At 38.8% G+C, this 18,708-nt stretch overlaps 1 protein-coding gene across 1 annotated transcript in view; it reads left to right on the top strand.

The window, feature by feature from the left end:
• Window positions 1-18,708, top strand: part of PIK3R3 (phosphoinositide-3-kinase regulatory subunit 3) — a 132,506-nt gene that overhangs the window by 107,111 nt on the left and 6,687 nt on the right. Inside the window, exons 6-9 of the mRNA XM_043574855.1 lie at window positions 9,159-9,301; window positions 11,745-11,921; window positions 15,096-15,170; window positions 15,593-15,763. Of these exons, the coding sequence (XP_043430790.1) occupies window positions 9,159-9,301; window positions 11,745-11,921; window positions 15,096-15,170; window positions 15,593-15,763 (566 nt within the window). The remainder of the gene's footprint in view (window positions 1-9,158; window positions 9,302-11,744; window positions 11,922-15,095; window positions 15,171-15,592; window positions 15,764-18,708) is intronic.

Here is an 18,708-nt window from a genome sequence, read left to right as displayed (position 1 = left end):
GTCAGACACTCAACTGACTGAGCCACCCAGATGCCCCATGAATGTCCCATATTTCTTTTCATTGCCTAATTGCTTTGGCTAGAACTTTAAGTACTTTGTTAAATAAAAGTGGAGAAAGTGGATGGATATCCTTGTCTCGTTCATGACTTAGGAGAAAGTTAGCCCATTTCACCATTGAGTATGATGTTAAGCTTGTGTTTTTTATATATAGCTGTATTAGTTTCCTAGCTCTGTTGTAACAAAGTACAACACGCAAGAGGTACCTGGGTGGCTCAGTCGGTTGAGCATCCAACTTCAGCTCAGGTCATGATCTCGTGGTTCGTGGGTTTGAGCACCGTGTTGGGCTCTGTGCTGACAGCTCAGAGCCTAGAGCCTGCTTCGGATTCTGTCTCCCTCTCTCTCTGCCCCTCCCCCACTCACTCTGTGTCTCCCAAGGATGAATAAACATTAAAAGAAATTTTTAAAAAAAAACCCAAAAAACAAAAACAAAGTACAACAAACTGGGTGTCCTAAAACAACAAATTTATTGTTTCACTGTTCTAGGGACTCCAAGTCCAAAATCAAGGTGTTGGTAGGGCCCTCTCTTTCTGGAGGCTCTGGGGAAGACCATTCCTTGTTTTTCTTAGCTTCTGTTGGTTGCTGGCAGTCCTTGGCATTCTTTGGGTTGGACATACCACTTCTGTTTATGCCTTCATTATCAGTAGCATTCTCCCTCTGTGTCTCTGCTTTCTTTTTTATAAGGATACTAACCAGTCATTGGATTAGGGCCCATCCACTTCCAGTATCACCTCATCTTAATTCACTAAAGACTCTCTTTCCTAGTAAGATCACATTCTAAGGTCCTGAGGATTAGGACTGATCATATCTTATGTGTGAACACAATTCAATCTATAACAATGGCCTTTATATGATGAAGAAGTTTCCTTTTATTTCTAGTTTATGGTTTTTATCATGCAAGGATGTTGGATTTTGTCAGATGTTTTGTCTGTATCAATTAAGATGATTGTGGTTTTTTTTTTTTTCCTTCAGCCTATTAATGTTGTGTATTGGCTGATTTTCGTATGTTGAACCACCCTTGCATTCCTGGGATAAATTCCATGTGGTAATCGTATACAGTTAAAGTCCTTTCAATACGCTGCTAAATTTAGTTGACTAGTATTTTGTTGAGGATTTTTGCATCTGTATTCAAAAGGCATGTTGTTCTGTAGTTTTCTTGCAGTCTCTTGATTTAGCTTCAGGATCAGAGTAATGATGGCCTTGTGAATGAGTTAGCAAGTGTTCCTTCCTCCTTCTAGTTTTTGGGAAGGGTTGGTGTTAATTCTTCTTTAAATGTTTGGTAAACTTCACTAGTGAAGCTATCTGATCCTGGGCTTTCCTTTGTTGGGAAGTTTTTGATTACTGCTTCAATTTTCTTATTGATTATTGGTCTATTTAGATTTTCTTTTTGAGTCAGTTTTGGTAGTTGTGTGTTTCTAGGAATTTGTCCATTTCATCTAGGTTATTCAGTCTATTGGCATAAATTTTATGCAGCATTCTCTTAACAATTTTTATTTCTGTAAAGTGGGTAGTATGGCCCCCTTTAAACTTAACAATTTAGTAATTTGAGTCTTTTTTTTCCCTTAATCTAACTAAAGGTTTGTCAATTTTGGTGATCTTGTTAAAGAACCACTTTTTAGTTTTGTCGATTTTCTCTACTTTTCTATTTTCTATTTCATTTACCTTTTTAATCTTTATTATTTCCTTCTGCTAGCTTTGGGTTTAGTTTGCTCTTCTTTTTCTAGTTGAAGGATAGTACTGGTTGAATATAGACTTCTTGGTTGACAGTTTTTTTTTCTTTTAAGATTTCTATGCCATCCCACCGCCTTCTGGCCTCCATGGTTTCTGACAGGAAAACAGCTATTAATTTTATTGAAGATCTTTGTACGTGACACATTTCTTCTCTCTTGCTTCTTTCAAGATTCTCTTTTGACAATTTGACTATAATGTGAAATACATGTTTCTTATATCTTTGTCTATAGTTTATAGTTATCTGTGGAAGGTGTAGTCAGCAGGGAGCTATTCTAGTATAACTGTAACTCACGGTTTCCTGTTTGACCCTAGTATTTATATTATTGATTTTTCCAGCCTCATAGCCACTGATCTTATTTCCAGGGTAGTGTCCATGGTGGGCAGTGTTAAGGTAGATACTGCAACCCTGAAGAGGGTATTAGGGGATACTACCCTATGAGGATTACAGATTAGGAATGAGATATAGTACTGACTGGGAAAAGGTATGGGATTACAGCCAGAAATGCTGTAATGGTCTATTTTCCTATATGAGAAGTTTACTTCCATTTTATTTTCAGGTTTAATTTTATTAATTAGTTATATAGAATGATCTTAATACTTTTTATTTCTTCATGATACTTGAGCTATATCTCTGGTGTGCCTGTGTGTGTATGCTTTTTTACCCTGCTAATTTCATTTTCTCTCTGTATTCCTTTAGCTTTTCCAGATGAATTATCTGTGATGAGGCCAGTGTTTCGGGTAGAATGGGGAAAAAGTTACTGAAGCCTCTTTAGATTGAATCAACATAAGTGGGCAACATTAGGGGATGGTGAAATGATCATACATATAATAGAACATTATACAACTATTAAAATAGGTTTTCAGAAATTATTTTAACTTTGATTTTTAAAAAGTACAAAGGTTATATAAATATGTATGCTAAATTCAATATAGATTATTGCTGAATTATTAAATTCAGTATAAATTATTGCTGAATTATTATTATGAATTATTGCATACAGAATAAAAGTCCTGATTTCTTGGAGTCAACTGCTGCTAACTATGTGCTTTTTAGGAATTCCTAATGACCTGAGAAATGCTTATGATATAGTTGCAGGCTAAGGAAACAGCATGTAGAAGTGTGTGAACAGTGATTTCAGCTGTGGGTGTACTCACTAACCTGAAGGGAAACTTTATAAAAATATGCTGGAATGTTTGGGGTGATAGAATTAACAGGATTTGGGAAAACTACAGTTAAAAACAGAAAGGAGGAAATAATAGAAATACTATACACATTAATAACAATAATATATATAACAAAAATGACCTTTTAAAAAAAATAAAATGATATGCAGTTATTCTATTACCATCAAAAAATGAGGTAAGGTCTATATTTACTGATTCTGAGTGATTTCTAAGATACATTAAGTAAAAAAAGCAAGGTAGGAAAAAAATGTATGTGGTATACTATCATTTATTGTTAAAATATATCATGACTAGACTAATGTATTCAGTAAATGTTTTTGGATGTATAGTCCCCCCACCCCACCTTTTTTTTTTCCTGATTCCCTGTTTCCATTTCTTTCTATCCTTTTGTCATTCATTCTCTCTCTCTCTCTCTCTCTCTCTCTCTCTTCCTCTCTCTCTCTCTCTCTCTCTCTCTCTCTCAAATATAGTTGGGGTTGCCATTATCTCCATTTTATAGATGGGAACTTAAAGCATAGAAAGACTCTCTTAAGGGACATAACCAGTTTTTAACATTACCAAGATTAGATTATAAATCTTCTAAATTCAAACTCAGTTCCTTTGTAGCATCTAGGCATGATACTGTGCTTGACTCTAGAAGCACAGAGGGAGAGATGAGACTCTGTTCTACACAAGGTTGAAGTACTCTGACAGCATTTGTCAAACACAATGTACATTAGCCAAAAAGGCATGTTTTGATCCCTTTTCTCTCCATCAAACAAAACAATGATGGATGACTATATTTGTGTGTGTATATTTATTTAAAGGGCAACATATAACACTGTTTAATCTTACAAAGAATATTGAGTGAAGGAAAACATATACATATTCTATGGGTCTATTCATAGAAGGTACAAAACAAGGTAAACGTTAATTTTTTGATTTGGGTTGGGAACATAAAGTGGTAAAATCATAAAGAATAATAAGGAAATGATCCTCATAAAGGGCAGGATAGTGTTATTACCAAGGTGGGGGAAGTAGAGTGGGCAGAGACAGGGAGTTATGATCCAGAAAGGATACACAAGGAATTTCTGGGGTTGCTGGTAGTGAATGTTCATTTTATAATAATTTGTTAAGCTCTGCATTTTTTTTATGCACTTACATTATCTCCTACTAAAAAATTGGTAAACATTGAAAACACATGGCTGTATGCAAAAACAATACGATTATTTCTGTAGATAAGAGGTGGAACAGAAAACCATAATAAAAATTATAAATGGAATTTCCAGATCTGGAAATAACCAGAGACAACTGAGAATGGAGAGTTTGACCTCCCTGTTGGTTCCTTCTTGGTCATCTTTGCTGATTTCTCATCTTTGACCTTGGGCCTTTTCTTTTTTCTGGTTATTTATTCACTCTCTGGTGATCTCAAACAGCCTCATGGCTTTACATATGATCTGTATGCTGGTAACTCCCAAATTTATGTCTCTGCTTCTTCTAACTTCTCTTAATTGTAGACTCATATATATCCAATTGCCTTTCCAACAGCTCCACTTGGATGTTTAATAGATATCTCTCAGACTTAACATGTCAAACTGAATTCATGAACAAAATTGAACTCAGGGCTGTTCTATCCTTTGCCTTACCTGTCGGAGTTGAGAGAAGTCATGTCCTCTCTTAGGTCAAAAGCCTTGAAGCCATCCCAGACTCTTTCTTGTACACCTTCCATCAAATCCAGTAAGAATTTCTGTTGACTTTACCTTTAGAATATAGCCAGAATGCAACCCCTTCTCCTCACATCCACTGCTGATACCTTGATATAAGTCACTATCATTTCTTACTTTGATTTACCACAGAAACCTCCTAACTGATCTTCTTGCCCTTATCCATGCTTCACTCTCCCTGATCAATTCTCAACAGAGCAGCTAGGAGATGCAGGTGTGCCCTGCATTTTGCAAGTTCTCATTACACCACTTGGCTTTTATGAAAGACCTACATTAGTACTTGTTTTCACTAACTGAAATAAATCTGAAGAGTTCTGCTTTTACAAAAAAAGGCAAAAAGTGACAATAGCATTCAGAGTTTGTTTTGCATCAAGCTGTTACAAAGGCAGTGTGCACCCCAAGCAGTGGGAATGGTGCTGCCAAGTTCCCTCCCCGGGAACTACACTCAGCATCTTAGCATCAAGCCGCTATAGCTTTGAACTGTGTCTGTGAGCATCTGTGCTTCTCTCCATTTACTTTGTGCACCTGTTAGTAAGATGTGTCCTAAGGTATTCAGAAAAAAAAGCCTAAGAGAAGTTATTTTTTGAGTTTGGGAACACTGCAAAAATTTTTTCCATGTAAATTAATGTTAATTGTTTCTTTGCTTTATGCCATTTTGGCTTGTGAAAGGTTTCATAGGAACTCTATGTAGGGGAAACCTATACTTGTAAAACCTAGGTAGGATCACAGTACTCCTTTAACACCTGTCTGTGGTTCCACGGTTTACACATAGGAAAGCCAGAGTGCTTTCTACAGTGCCCAGCATAATCTGCGCTCCTCTTCCTTTCTGGCCTCATTACTTCTCTCTTCTCCAACCATGCTATCCTCTTTGCTGTTCTTCAAATATACTAGACCTGCTTCCTACCTTTGAGTGTTTTACTGGCCACTTCCTTGCCTGAAACACTCCCCCACTGCACCGCCTGCCCAGATAGTCAGCTGGCTAACCCCCTCCCCTCCTTCAAGTCTTTGCTCAAAGGTTGTCATCTCAACAAGGTGTGCACATGAGCTGGGGAATAGCAGAGAAAGAGGGAGAGAATCTCAAGCAGGGGCCATACTGTCAGCTCAGAGCCTGATGTGGGGCTTGATCTTACCAACTGTGAGGATCATGACCTGAGCTGAAATCAAGAGTCAGATGCGTAAGTGACTGAGTCACCCAGGTGCCCCTAGAACTGCATTTCCGCTTTCTTGTCATGACTGGAGGAAGCGAAGAAGGCTCCACATGTTGTCCGCATGCTCAGTAATACTGGGGATTTAACCACAGAGTATGAGTTCTGAGCAGCTGGTGTGAGACTGCATTCTGGACTTGGAATCCTTGGTTGGGGAGCTGGGTATGGGAGTAGATGGAGGAAACTGCAAAAACCACTAAGTTGAAGCTAGGAGAGGGCTAAATCTGGGTGTGCGAGAACTGAGAGAAAGACGTAAGATGGCTGAGCAGAGAAGAGCCATGAGGTTTAAGGCTTTGGGAGGTGGAGGAAGAGGAAGATCCAGTGATTATTAGCAGTACAGGAGATGTGCTGGGACAGTGAGGATAGTGAGTGTTAAAGGGAAGTTAAAGAATTGATCTCCTCTGTTTATAAATGTTTCAATATTTATAAGTGTTATAGACTGCCTAAGGTTTCTGTGAAACCTTAGATAAAATTTGGATTGCTTTGTTGGAAGTGAATTCTTCGCAGAGAATGGGAAGAGATGGTGTATCCTGAGTCATAGTTGGCACAGGATGAGAATAGATTGCATGTGGGGATATTTGACATCTGGATTACATGTAATTAGGAGGAATTGATAGGATTTAGGGATGGATTGGGATAGGGGACAGGAATTGGGCAATGAGATCATTGATAACCTTGGAAAGACAGTCTCTGTGGAATGGTAGGTACAGAAGCCAGAAAAGAGTGAGTTGGAGTGAGAATGAGAGATGAGGAAAGAGAGACAGCCTATATAGATAGTTTGTTCAAGGAACTTAATTGACTGGAAGAGAATTTAGGGTTAAGGGATTATTTTTTCAAAGTGGTGTTACTAGAACCTGTTTGTATGCTGATGAGAAGGAACCATAAGAAGGGCTGGAGAGGAGAAAGGAGAGAAGGGGTGTAGATATAGGTAGATTTACAGTTTTTTTGTGGTAGGTATTGTGACATTGTTTATGGGGCAGCTGCTGCTTCGGCAATGCTATAAATATTTTCCCTTTGCTGCTTTACCTACCAACACAAACACCAGTTATAGTAAAGTCTGAATTATTAGTGTCTTCTTTAAGGATATAGGGCCAGGGCTTCATAGGTAATTTTTGATCTTGCAAGGGAGCCAAGACCCTCCACTGTAATTTGAGAGTTGCAGAATTTGTAGCTAGATATTTAGATATGGGCATTCCAATAAGTTTACAGCACTATTTGAGATATGTATAACTTCAAGCATATGGAACATCATAAGGTTCTTGTAGCCTCCATGAAGCCTCTGTAAAGAAGTAATTCACCCTGATTTGATTGTCTCTGCCATGACATGGAACAAAACCTTATCAGAGTTCGGAAATCTGTTTCACCAGTGTGTTCTGAAACCTGGAGGGCAGGCTTCATGTTTTATTAATCTCTTTACCACCAGACTGTACTTTCTGTATAGTGGATTCTCGGTAATCATTTGTTAAAATTAATCAATGCTGGATAGTTTTGAGGAATTATCCCATAAACACCAAACTTTAAAAACTGTAAATATTCAGGATAGCAATTTTCTAGACCTTTAAAATATTTCTTGACTTTCTAATATAAATTGTACAAAATTAAAAAAAAATATTTTTTCAACGTTTATTTATTTTTGGGACAGAGAGAGACAGAGCATGAACGGGGGAGGGGCAGAGAGAGAGGGAGACACAGAATCGGAAACAGGCTCCAGGCTCCGAGCCATCAGCCCAGAGCCTGACGCGGGGCTCGAACTCACGGACCGCGAGATTGTGACCTGGCTGAAGTCGGACGCTTAACCGACTGCGCCACCCAGGCGCCCCAAATTGTACAAAATTTTAACCCTCTGAAGATTTGGGGGAATCTGAGTTCAGATGCTGAAGTCTAAAAAAACCTCAGAGCTCATCAAAATGCATAGGACTACTTATCCTAGTGCTAAATGGCTTTAGCCTACTGGGCATTTGTTTGTGAAGTTTTTAGTTTTTCATCTTATTCTGCATATAATTTTATTTTTTTTAAGTTTATTTATTTTGAGAGAGAGAGAGAGAGAGAGCAAACCAGCAGGGGAGGGGCAGAGAGAGGGGGACAGAAGATCTGAAACAGGCTGTGCGCTGACAGTAGAGTGCCTGATGTAGGGCTTGAACTCCCAAACCTTGGGATCATGACCTGAGCCGAAGTCAGACGTTTAACCTACTGAGCCACCCAGATGCTCCTCTGCATCTGACTTAGCTGCTATTCTTCCCCCTTTCCTTTTCTGCTTTTCCTTTTCTTTTTAAAGATTTTTTGGGGAGCGTCTGGGTGGCTCAGTCGGTTAAGTGTCCGACTTTGGATCAGGTCATGATCTCACAGTTCGTGGGTTTGAACCCTGTGTCGGGCTGTGTGCTGGCAGTGTGGGGCCTGGAAGTTGCTTCAGATTTGTCTCCCTCTCTCTCTGCCCTTCCCCGACTCATGCTCTGTCTCTGTCTCTCTCAAGAATAAACATTAAAAAAAAATTTAAGATTTTTTTTATTGTTGAGTAATTTGTATGCCCAATGTGGGGCTCAAATGTATAACCCTGAGGTTAAGCGTCTGATGCTCTACTGATTGAACCATCCAGGCACCCCTCATTTTCTGCTTCTGAGATTAATCTACTGATGAATCTGTTTAGAAAAACTACATGTTTTAGAAATGATAATAAGAATAAATAGACTCTATAGGACTTTTCTGGGAATAAGGCTTTGTACGTTGGTGTATGGACTCCTCCACTGTATCCATTCACTTCTTCAGCGCCTTTTGGGGGTCAGCACTACGATGAGTGAAAAAACATAATTTTATCTTTGTCTTCAAAGTGTTCAGGGCACTTGGGTGGCTCAGTCGGTTAAGCATTGGACTCTTGATTTCAACTCAGGTCATGATCTCACAGTTTGTGAGATTGAGCCCAACAGCATGGAGCCTCCTTGGGATTCTCTCTCTTCCGCTTGTGCACACATGTCTTCTCTCTATATCAAAATAAACAAACATTAAAAAAAATATCTGAAAGTGTTTAGGGTTAATCTAAGCAACTCAGGCCTTTTTGTGGATCTCAGCTATATTTCAAGTAATAGTTTTTTTCTTCTATTTTAGGGTTTGAGTGATGTATTTTGCATATAAGTATTAAGGGTGGGAGTTAAATAAGTAAGAGTTGTTTTAGCCATCTTTCATTTTCTATGGAATTGTAATTAGAATTACAAGATTTAAGACCAAGATTACCAGAAAAAAAAAAAAAGATAAAGTGTATGTCTTTTCTTTTTCTCCTTTGTAGGAAATACAGATGAAAAGGACTGCAATAGAAGCTTTTAATGAAACAATTAAAATATTTGAAGAGCAGTGTCACACACAAGAACAGCATAGCAAAGAATATATCGAGCGATTTCGCAGAGAGGGGAATGAAAAGGAAATTGAACGGTAAATCTATCTAACACTTCCAAGTGCATCAATGAGAAGAGACTTCTTTTCTTCCCCAATAATCTCTGTTGTGTCTGCTTTTACCCCTGTAAACTTCACAGTCCTGCTATATGGAACTATTTGCTGTTCCCACTAATGGCACCAAATTGAACTGCCTCTGTTCTGTGTTCCTTCTATGTCCCTCCAAATTTTTAACTCCTGCTCATCCTTTAGGATTTAGCTTACACATGACTTTTTTAAGAAAAATTTCCCTGATTTTCTAGACTGGTTTAGGAGCTTTTTGTCCCTACCCCTACAGTATCTGGTCCTGATTCCTACCGTGACTTTGCCAAATGTCACACCCACTAAACTGCAAGCTTGTTGGTCAAATAAGGATGGTGGCTTATTTTCCCTGATAGCTCCAGCATCTGTTATGGTACCTGAACGTACATGGTGATGCTCACTGAATATTTGTTGAACTGAAAATAAACAGCAGCAGTCTGAGAATAAATTGGAGGCTGAACAAGACTATGGGCAGGAAGACCAGCTTGACTCTTGCAGGTGACTGCAGTGTTTGTGGTCATCAGGTTAAATGATGGTGAGGGCCTGAACCAGAGCAATGGCAGGAAAGGAGGGGGAATTAATGGAAATACTGAGGACTTGATACCTGACTAGATATGGTAGGTGTGGGAGAAGTCAAAGATTACTCCTAGATTTCTAGGATTCCTAGATTATTTCTTAGACTAAGGAATGGTGTTATTTACTAAAATAGAAAGTACGTGAGGAAAGTTCAGGGTTGGAACCAATGAATTTGAAGTTCCTGTGAGAAACCAAATGGAGTTGTCTGAGAAGCAGGCAGCTGGTTATTTGGTTTTGGAACTCAAGGTACAGAAAGGATTTGGGAGGCATAAGTGTGTAGGTTATACTAAGGTTATAAGTGTAAAGTTATACTAAGAATGAGATTACACAGAGAGTGTGCAGCATGAGAAATATTGGGTCTGGCAACTAAAAGGATATTGGAAGCCTTTATCATAGCAAATTTAGTGGAATATTGGGAGACCGAGCCAAGTAACAGTGGGATGAGGAATGAAAAAGTGGATAGTAGATAAAAATGAATCATTTGCAAGGGAAAGGCATAATTACTTCTCATACTAGTATCAAAGTGTCAGTGAACTTCTGTGTGCATAAGAATAGGGCTAAGTGCTGTTGAGGCAGGATAGCTTAATGGTTAAAACCATTAAAACCATGGGCTTGGATTCTGTATTGACCACGTACTAGTTGTGTAACCTTGGGTAAGTTACTTAATTCTCTAAGCCCATTTCCTCCTCCGTAAACTGGATAATATCTTTTTGAAATGCGTTGAGAATCAAGTGATAGACACATACATGTATACTTATGTTGCAGAAAGGCATGTGTGTGTATGTATGTTGGCGTATGATATCAATAAATGGCATTATTATTAAGATGAAGAAATAGAAAAGAACTTGTGGTTCAGTTGCAAAGGGAGGTAAAGTATCTGATGAAGAAGTTTTAACATGAATATAAAACCATGTATTATATTAAGTGACAAATGAGTGACACAGACAATTGTCTTCAGAGCACAGCAAAACTTTGTGTGCTAGAAAAGCTTAGGGCCATTATCTGCTGAGTGCTTACCAGGATGTACCAGGCACTGTTTAGTCCTTTTAGATGTATTACTACATTTAATTCACATAATAATTTAGTGAAGTAGGTACTATTGTAGGGCCCATTTAAACAAATGAGGAGATAAAGGCACAAAGAGGTTAGGTAACTTGCCCATAGCCACACAAGTGGCAGGGCAGAGATTCAAACTTAGGCAGCCTGACTCCAAAGCTGTTGCTCTTAACTGTTATATTGTGCTACCTCTTGAATATCATACATAGAGCTTTACTTGTTTAGTCATGGCTGGATCCAGGGCCCAAACAAGGTCATCAGTATTCTCTCTTATACCCTGTGTTTTGCCTTAGGTTTTCTCTGTGTTGGCTTCATCCTTAGGCAGGCTTTCCCTATGAGGTTGGTGGTATAGCTGCTGGGAGTCCTAGAATCACATATTTATAACTTAGCAATTGAGTGGAAAGAGAGAATCTCTGTTTATAATAGTTCTAGCAAAAGTCCTAGAATTGACTCTCATTGGGTCAATTCGGGTATTATTCTCATTCCTGAACTAGTCACTGTGGTCTGAGTGTGGCGATAGGATGTAATGGTGGAATACTTTTATTGCCCAGGCTGGGTTGTGTGAATATTCATCATGACTCTGAGATGGGGGCAGGGAGCCCTTACCTACAGGGAACATCAAGGTGCCATTACCAAGAGCAAGAATGGATATGGACCAGGCAAAAACAACAAATATCCACCACACCTAAGATACTAGGACTATGCTCATACTATAGAATGCTTCTGTTTGGTTCCTGGCTTAGCCTTAATATGTCAAATGTTTTCACAGAATTATGATGAATTATGACAAATTGAAATCACGTCTGGGTGAGATTCATGATAGCAAAATGCGTCTAGAGCAAGATTTGAAGAAACAAGCTTTGGACAACCGAGAAATAGATAAAAAAATGAACAGTATCAAACCTGACCTGATCCAGCTGCGCAAGATCCGAGATCAGCACCTTGTGTGAGTAATCTGAGCCCGTATGGGAGAAAACCCCAGCCCCACATTACTGCTGGCACTAGACATGTTAGAGGTAGAAGAGATTTGTAATTAAGAAACCAGCCAGTGAGATTATAAGAATTTAGGAAAGCAATCCTGGTTAGTAGTTGGCAATACCAGAGTTTACCTAAAGTCAGCGTGTGGGGCAAATCAGAATGTAGCATTCTAGACTCCAGTCCATACAAATGGAAATTTCAGAGGGTGGGTGTGGTGTGGGCAGTGTGGTGTAGCTTAAAAAGTACAGGTTAATGTTTGCCTATATGTGGGAAAATAATGTTTGCCTATAAATGGGGCTTAGGGTGGAAAGCCACCACCATGGGGTGAAAACTCCCGAGGTTAGCTAGCGAGATACTGTAAATGGGATCATGAGTGAAATTACTTTCCGTCTGACGCCAGAATACTATTGTACTTTAATCACAAACTCCATTTGCCCCTCAGACCCTTTGCTTCTTGCACACACAAGTTTACGATTACGGACTGATTGTTTTCTCCATGGCCATGTGTGTAAGATCTTGTTTTCTTCATGTTCACCACATGGGTAATATCTTGTGAGCCCAATAAATACGGAGATGAAGCCCCTATTCGGGGCTCTTGTCTTCTCCTGGACATTAGCCTTCCTCCTATTCAATTCTGTGTCCACTCTCTTGCACAAGAGAGAACTCCAGACTCATAATCTGTGACACCTACATACAAAAACCAGAATCTTTGATTACATAGAACCACAGAAATAGAAACTACCCCTCATAGGCATAGACAAGGACACTAATAGTGGGGGCCTACAAATAAGTATATAGGACAGTCTATTAAAGGGTTTTTATATTTAAGAAATGAAACTCTGAAGTAATAGAAATGTGCTGATGGCAGGCATGCAAGATAATTTGACCTAAGGATTTAAATAGTTAAAACCCAACTATTTAATATTATGGAAAACTATATGGTTTAGTTAGATATAGGGACATTATTTAAATATAGATTGAAAGATATATCATCAGAACAAGGTGTTAGATTTTTAGAACAAATGACTTTTATAGAAGGAAAGAATCCATGAAAAAGGAAAATGGATTAGGTTTTGTTCTAGGTAATGAATGTTATGAAATATGTTTATGGGTGACTTTCAAGCATGTAACATAACTTTATTCAAACTCATGGCAGAAGACAGAGTAAGGGTTTTCTGTAGGCTTCAGGGTTTCTTTGTGTGAGAAAGAGAGTGGGGAGAAAATAAAAGCTTAGAGGTTGGAACAGTAGCTGTTGAGTTTCAGTAGAGTAAAATTTAAGGTGATAAGTTTTGAGGGCAAACAATTACAACTATGCTGTGCTGAATAGTTTTTAGTAACTCCTCTTTAGGGATCATTTCAGTTTGCTATTGTGGCCAAAAAAAAAAAAAAAAAAAAGTCCAGCAAGTACACCTAGCATACAGAAGAACTTTGGAAAGAAGGCAAGGAAGTACCCTTGTCTAAAATTAGGGTGTGTCTACTCTTGGAAAGCTTATGTGGTTCTGGTCACATAGTGAAACTGAAGAAAGGCCCAAGAAGAAGACTTATGCCATGGACCAATGGAATTAATGGAAGCCCTTGTTTTCTCTGGAAAGTGATGAGATTAAGAAATATACCATCCCTTGGGGCGCCTGGGTGGCTCAGTCGGTTAAGCGTCCGACTTCAGCTCAGGTCATGATCTTGCGATCCGCGAGTTCGAGCCCCGCGTCGGGCTCTGGGCTGATGGCTCAGAGCCTGGAGCCTGCTTTCGATTCTGTGTCTCCCTCTCTCTCTGCCCCTCCCCCATTCATGCTCTGTCTCTGTCTCAAAAATAAAAAAAATGCTTAAAAAAAAAAAGAAATATACCATCCCAAGAGGCATGAATAAGTAAGGCAAACTAAACCTTGAAAGCTCCTTTAACAAATAATGTAGGTTAAATATAAAAGAGAGCTCACATCATGTGTGATAAATCATCACCTGGTGGTAAAGACACATAGGGTGTTTAGGGAAGTATTTGTTGAATATCTACTAGGTGCTGGCACTGTTTTCAGCAGTGGGGACATGAACAACAGGACAGACTCCTTTCTTTTCTTTTTTTTTTTTTTTTTAATTTTTTTTTTTCAACGTTTATTTATTTTTGGGACAGAGAGAGACAGAACATGAATGGGGGAGGGGCAGAGAGAGAGGGAGACACAGAATCGGAAACAGGCTCCAGGCTCTGAGCCATCAGCCCAGAGCCTGACGCGGGGCTCGAACTCGCGGACCGCGAGATCGTGACCTGGCTGAAGTCGGACGCTTAACCGACTGCGCCACCCAGGCGCCCCCAGACTCCTTTCTTTAAAGCAGCTTACATTTTAGTGGGGAAGACAAACATAAGTGAAAATACAAAATAATCTCAGGAAAGTGCTATGAAGGTGATAAGGTAAAGTATAGAGAATAGCAAGGGGATAGCATTCATTGGGATGATTAGGGCAGTCCTCCCAGAGAGATGATGTTTATGATGAGACCTGAGTGATCAGGAGCCTGGTTGGAGGATGGTGATGAAAGAGTTTTTATACTCAAGTTTTAGACCAGTGGCCATGTCAAAAGAACTAAATGTAATGGTTTATGTTGTTTTGCATCTAAAGTGTTGGTTTGGTATATTTAAAAATACTATGATTTGCCTAGTGATAAAGTAAATTTATATTAATTACTCAGATTGTCACCATGAATTTCTTGTGGCTTGCTTAGGTGCAAATAATAGGCCTTGAAATTGTTTTGGAATGTTTAACTCAATATAGTAGGCCATCCAGGACTTCAGTCTTCTGGCTTAGTGGAGATTGCTAATGTGACACCATGCTCATGTAACTAATGATTTCAGAAACACATGTCACTTTCTGTTTGAGTGCAAGTGTATGTGTGCTTATGGTGGTACAACCTTCTAGAACAGGAAAATTGAAAAATGAGGTAAGTGCCTAATTTCAGGTACCTCCCTGTGTTTCTGCTTTTTTGCAGAAAGTTGAAGGAAAAGTTAAGGAGAAACTAGTTTAAGGAAATCTCTGGCCATTCTTAGTGGGAATGGGTTAAAATAAAAGGTTCCTGGACTCTGGAAATTTGGTTGGCTTGGACATGTCTACTTTGGGCAGAGTTGGCACAGATACTGACACTGGTGTCTTCCCTCTGGCAGATGGCTCAATCACAAAGGAGTCAGACAGAAACGCCTAAATGCCTGGCTGGGAATCAAGAATGAAGATGCTGATGAGTAAGTTATTTACCTTTCTGTCAGAGGGTTTTGTTCCCAATATAAGACATGAGCCCTCTTCATACATGCTAAATGTTGGTTCTCATTGTCACTTGAGGACATTGAATCAAGAACTTTGCACCTCTTGAATTGAATTACTTGAAGAGTACTTAAGGTCAGAGACCTGCTGAGCCACATGAAACCTAGGTGCATAAGCATTGCACATTCAGACATTCATGTGTCAGCTGATTGGATGAGACATGTGATTTTTGTGCTTTCTGCACCATAGCAAACAATGAAGTTGTTAAAAACCATGTAAGTAATTATTGTTTCACTTTGTCATTTTGTGGTTAAAGATTTAGAAGAGTGTCTTATTCATGAGTTTGCTTTTAGATCTAAAGTAACCTGATTGTTAGAATAACATTTTAACATTTAATTTTTAGGACCTATTTTATCAATGAGGAAGATGAAAACCTGCCCCATTATGATGAGAAAACCTGGTTTGTTGAGGATATCAATCGAGTACAAGCAGAGGACTTGCTTTATGGGAAACCTGATGGTGCATTCTTAATTCGTGAGAGTAGCAAGAAAGGATGTTATGCTTGCTCTGTGGTGTAAGTCTTCTCTGGGGGGTTAACCTTTTGAAAACTTTTGCATTGATTAATAGAAACTCAGCCCCTCATCAAATTCAGTTAAAATTATTTCAAATACAGTAATGAGGACCCATGGCTTAGACCATTAATATTTGTACAAGGAAAACAGTTTGTTGCTTTAGGAGAAATTATATCTGAAATTCTTTAGGGGATTTTAATTTTTTTAAAAAATTAAAAAAAATTTTTTTAATGTTTATTCATTTTTGAGAGAGGGAGAGAGAATGAGTGGGGGAGAGGTAGACAGAGAGAGGGAGACACAGCATCTGAAGCAGGCTCCAGGCTCCAAGCTGTCAGCATAGAGTCCCATGCTGCGGAGCTCCAACTCACAAACCATGAGATCATAACCTGAGTCGGAGCTTAACCAACTGAGCCACCCAGGCACGCCTGGGGGAATTTAATTTAAATGGTAAGTAGATTAGGCCCTGCAATGTTACTACTGGATTTCAGGTATTTGTGAAAAGTAATGTGAGTTCTTCAATTGAAAAGATCACATAATTCTTTAGTAGTCTCCTCATGTCTAATTTGGGCTTCAGTGTCAGTTTAAGTAAGGCTTGATTAAGAACTGTTTTTACTTCAGAAGAAAAACTATATCAATTTTATACTTAAATAGTATTCTGTTGGGGTACTGAGAGAAAATATTGGGTATTTTCCATAAGATGATTTTATGACTTTGTTTGGAAAAGTCTATTCTATTAGTTTCCTTTTTGAAAACAGGTTTTAATGTTTATGAGAGAGACAGAATGAGAGTGGGGGAGGGGCAGAGAGAGAGGGAGACACAGAATCCAGTGCAGGCTCCAGGCTCTGAGCTATCAGCACAGAGCCCAATGTGGGGCTCGAACTCCCAAACCGTGAGATCATGACCTGAGCTGAAGTCGGACGCTTGATTTCCAGGTTCTTTGCATTGTGGTTAGAAATCATATTATGTGAGATTTCAACATATCTCTCAACGTTTGAGACGTATTAATGTTTTAAACGTATTGAGACTCGTGGCCTAACCTCTGGTCTATCCTGGATGATGTTTCACGTGCACTTGAGAAGAATGTGTATTCTGCAGTTGTTAGGTGTAGTGTTCTGGATAGGTCAGTGAGGTCTAGTTGTTTTATAGTATTGTTCAAGCCTTCTGCTTCCTTTTTGATCTAGATCTATCCCTAATCAAATTTTTTATCCCAAATGGCAATAAGGATCAGAGTTGAATCCCTAACCTACGAATACAGGCATTGCTTGCTGCAGGTCTTCAGCCTGAGAAGGCTGTAGAGTTAAGCAATTTCTTCTTAAGCTTCTTTATGATGTCATTAACAAATTAAAATGAAAAAACGAGTGAGTTCCATGTGTGACTTCCTACTACATAATCATGTGAATTTTGCTATGAGAGTCTCCTAAAAAACTACTTAAGCAAATGTTCTAGGTATATTGGGAGATTACTGTAGGCAGAATGGCTGGTAAACAAGTGGAATTCTTTGTGTTGCCAGACTTTTGCTTACAGCCATCCTCAGCATGAATGCCAGCATGATATTTGACTGCAGGTAGTTTTCATAAGCAAGGGAGATCTACATTGCTGTGGACCTCAATGTGGTCAAGTCTGAGGCTAAAGGAAGGAGAAAAAGTACACCTTCGCAAGAGACTCAACCTAACCATAGGTTAGGTCACGAGTCTCAGAGTATGTTTAAAACGTTAATACGTCTCAAACATTGTGAGGTATGTTGAAATATCACAAAATATGATTTCTAACCACAATGCAAAGAAATTTGGGAAATCCTCAAATGTCCGACTTTGGCTCAGGTCATGATCTTGCAGTTCGTGGGTTCAAGCCCCGTGTTGGGCTCTGTGCTGACAGCTCAGAGCCTGGAGCCTGCTTAGGATTCTGTGTCTCCCTCTCTCCCTCTGCTCTTCCCATGCTTGTGCTCTCTCTCTCTCAAAAACAAACAAATGTTAAAAAAAATTCAACAAAATATATACTGCATTAATAGGATAATGGACAAAAATTACATGATTATTTCAGTAGACTCACAAAAACATTTGACAAAATCTAGTGCTCTTTCAAGTTAAAAAAGCACTGAACAAACTAGGAATAGGAGGGTACTTCCTCAACCTGATAAAGAGTATCTATGAAAAACCCAGAGCTAATATACTTAATGGTGAAAGACAATCCTTTCCCCTAAGGTCGGGAAGAAGACAAAGATATCCACTCTCACCACTTCTAATTATCATTGTATACAAGGTTCTAGTTAGGGTAATTGGGCAAGAAAAATAAAAAGAAAAAGCATCCAGTTTGGTAAAGAAAATATAAACTATTAGAGCTAAAGTTCGGCAGGGTTGCAGGTTAAAAGAGCAGGATTCTAAATACCAGTAATAAACAATCTGAAAACAAAATGAAGAAGGCATGTAATATCATTTGTAATATCATCAAAAATACCTAGGATTAAAACTATAAAATGTTATTAAAAGAACTTAAAGGGATACCTTAAATAAGTGGAAAGATATCCTCTGCTCATGGATTAAAAGACTTAATATTGTTAAGATGGAAATAACTTCCCAAATTGATCTACATGTTCAATGTAATCCCTATCAAAAATCCCAGGGGCATCTGGGTGGCTCAGTTGGTTGAGCATCTGACTCTTGATTTTGGCTCAGGTCATGATCTCACAGTTCACAAAATCGAGCCCTGCATTGGGTTCTGTGTTGATAGCATGGAGCCTGCTTAGGATTCTCTCTTCTTCTCTCTCTCTGCCCCTCCCCTGCTTGTGCACACACGTGTGCTCTCTCCCTCAAAATAAACTTAAAAAATTAAAAAAATCCTAGCTGGATTTTTGCAGAAATTGACAAAATGTCATGAGAGAGCAAGGGATCTAGCACAGCCAAAATGGTCTTGGAAAGAATAGAAAAAAGTTGAAATCCCGATTTCAAAA

The sequence above is a fragment of the Prionailurus bengalensis genome, chromosome C1 (genome assembly GCF_016509475.1).
Source record: "Prionailurus bengalensis isolate Pbe53 chromosome C1, Fcat_Pben_1.1_paternal_pri, whole genome shotgun sequence".
NCBI classification, from domain to species: domain Eukaryota; kingdom Metazoa; phylum Chordata; class Mammalia; order Carnivora; family Felidae; genus Prionailurus; species Prionailurus bengalensis.
This window is presented reverse-complemented; position numbering and strand designations above follow the sequence as displayed.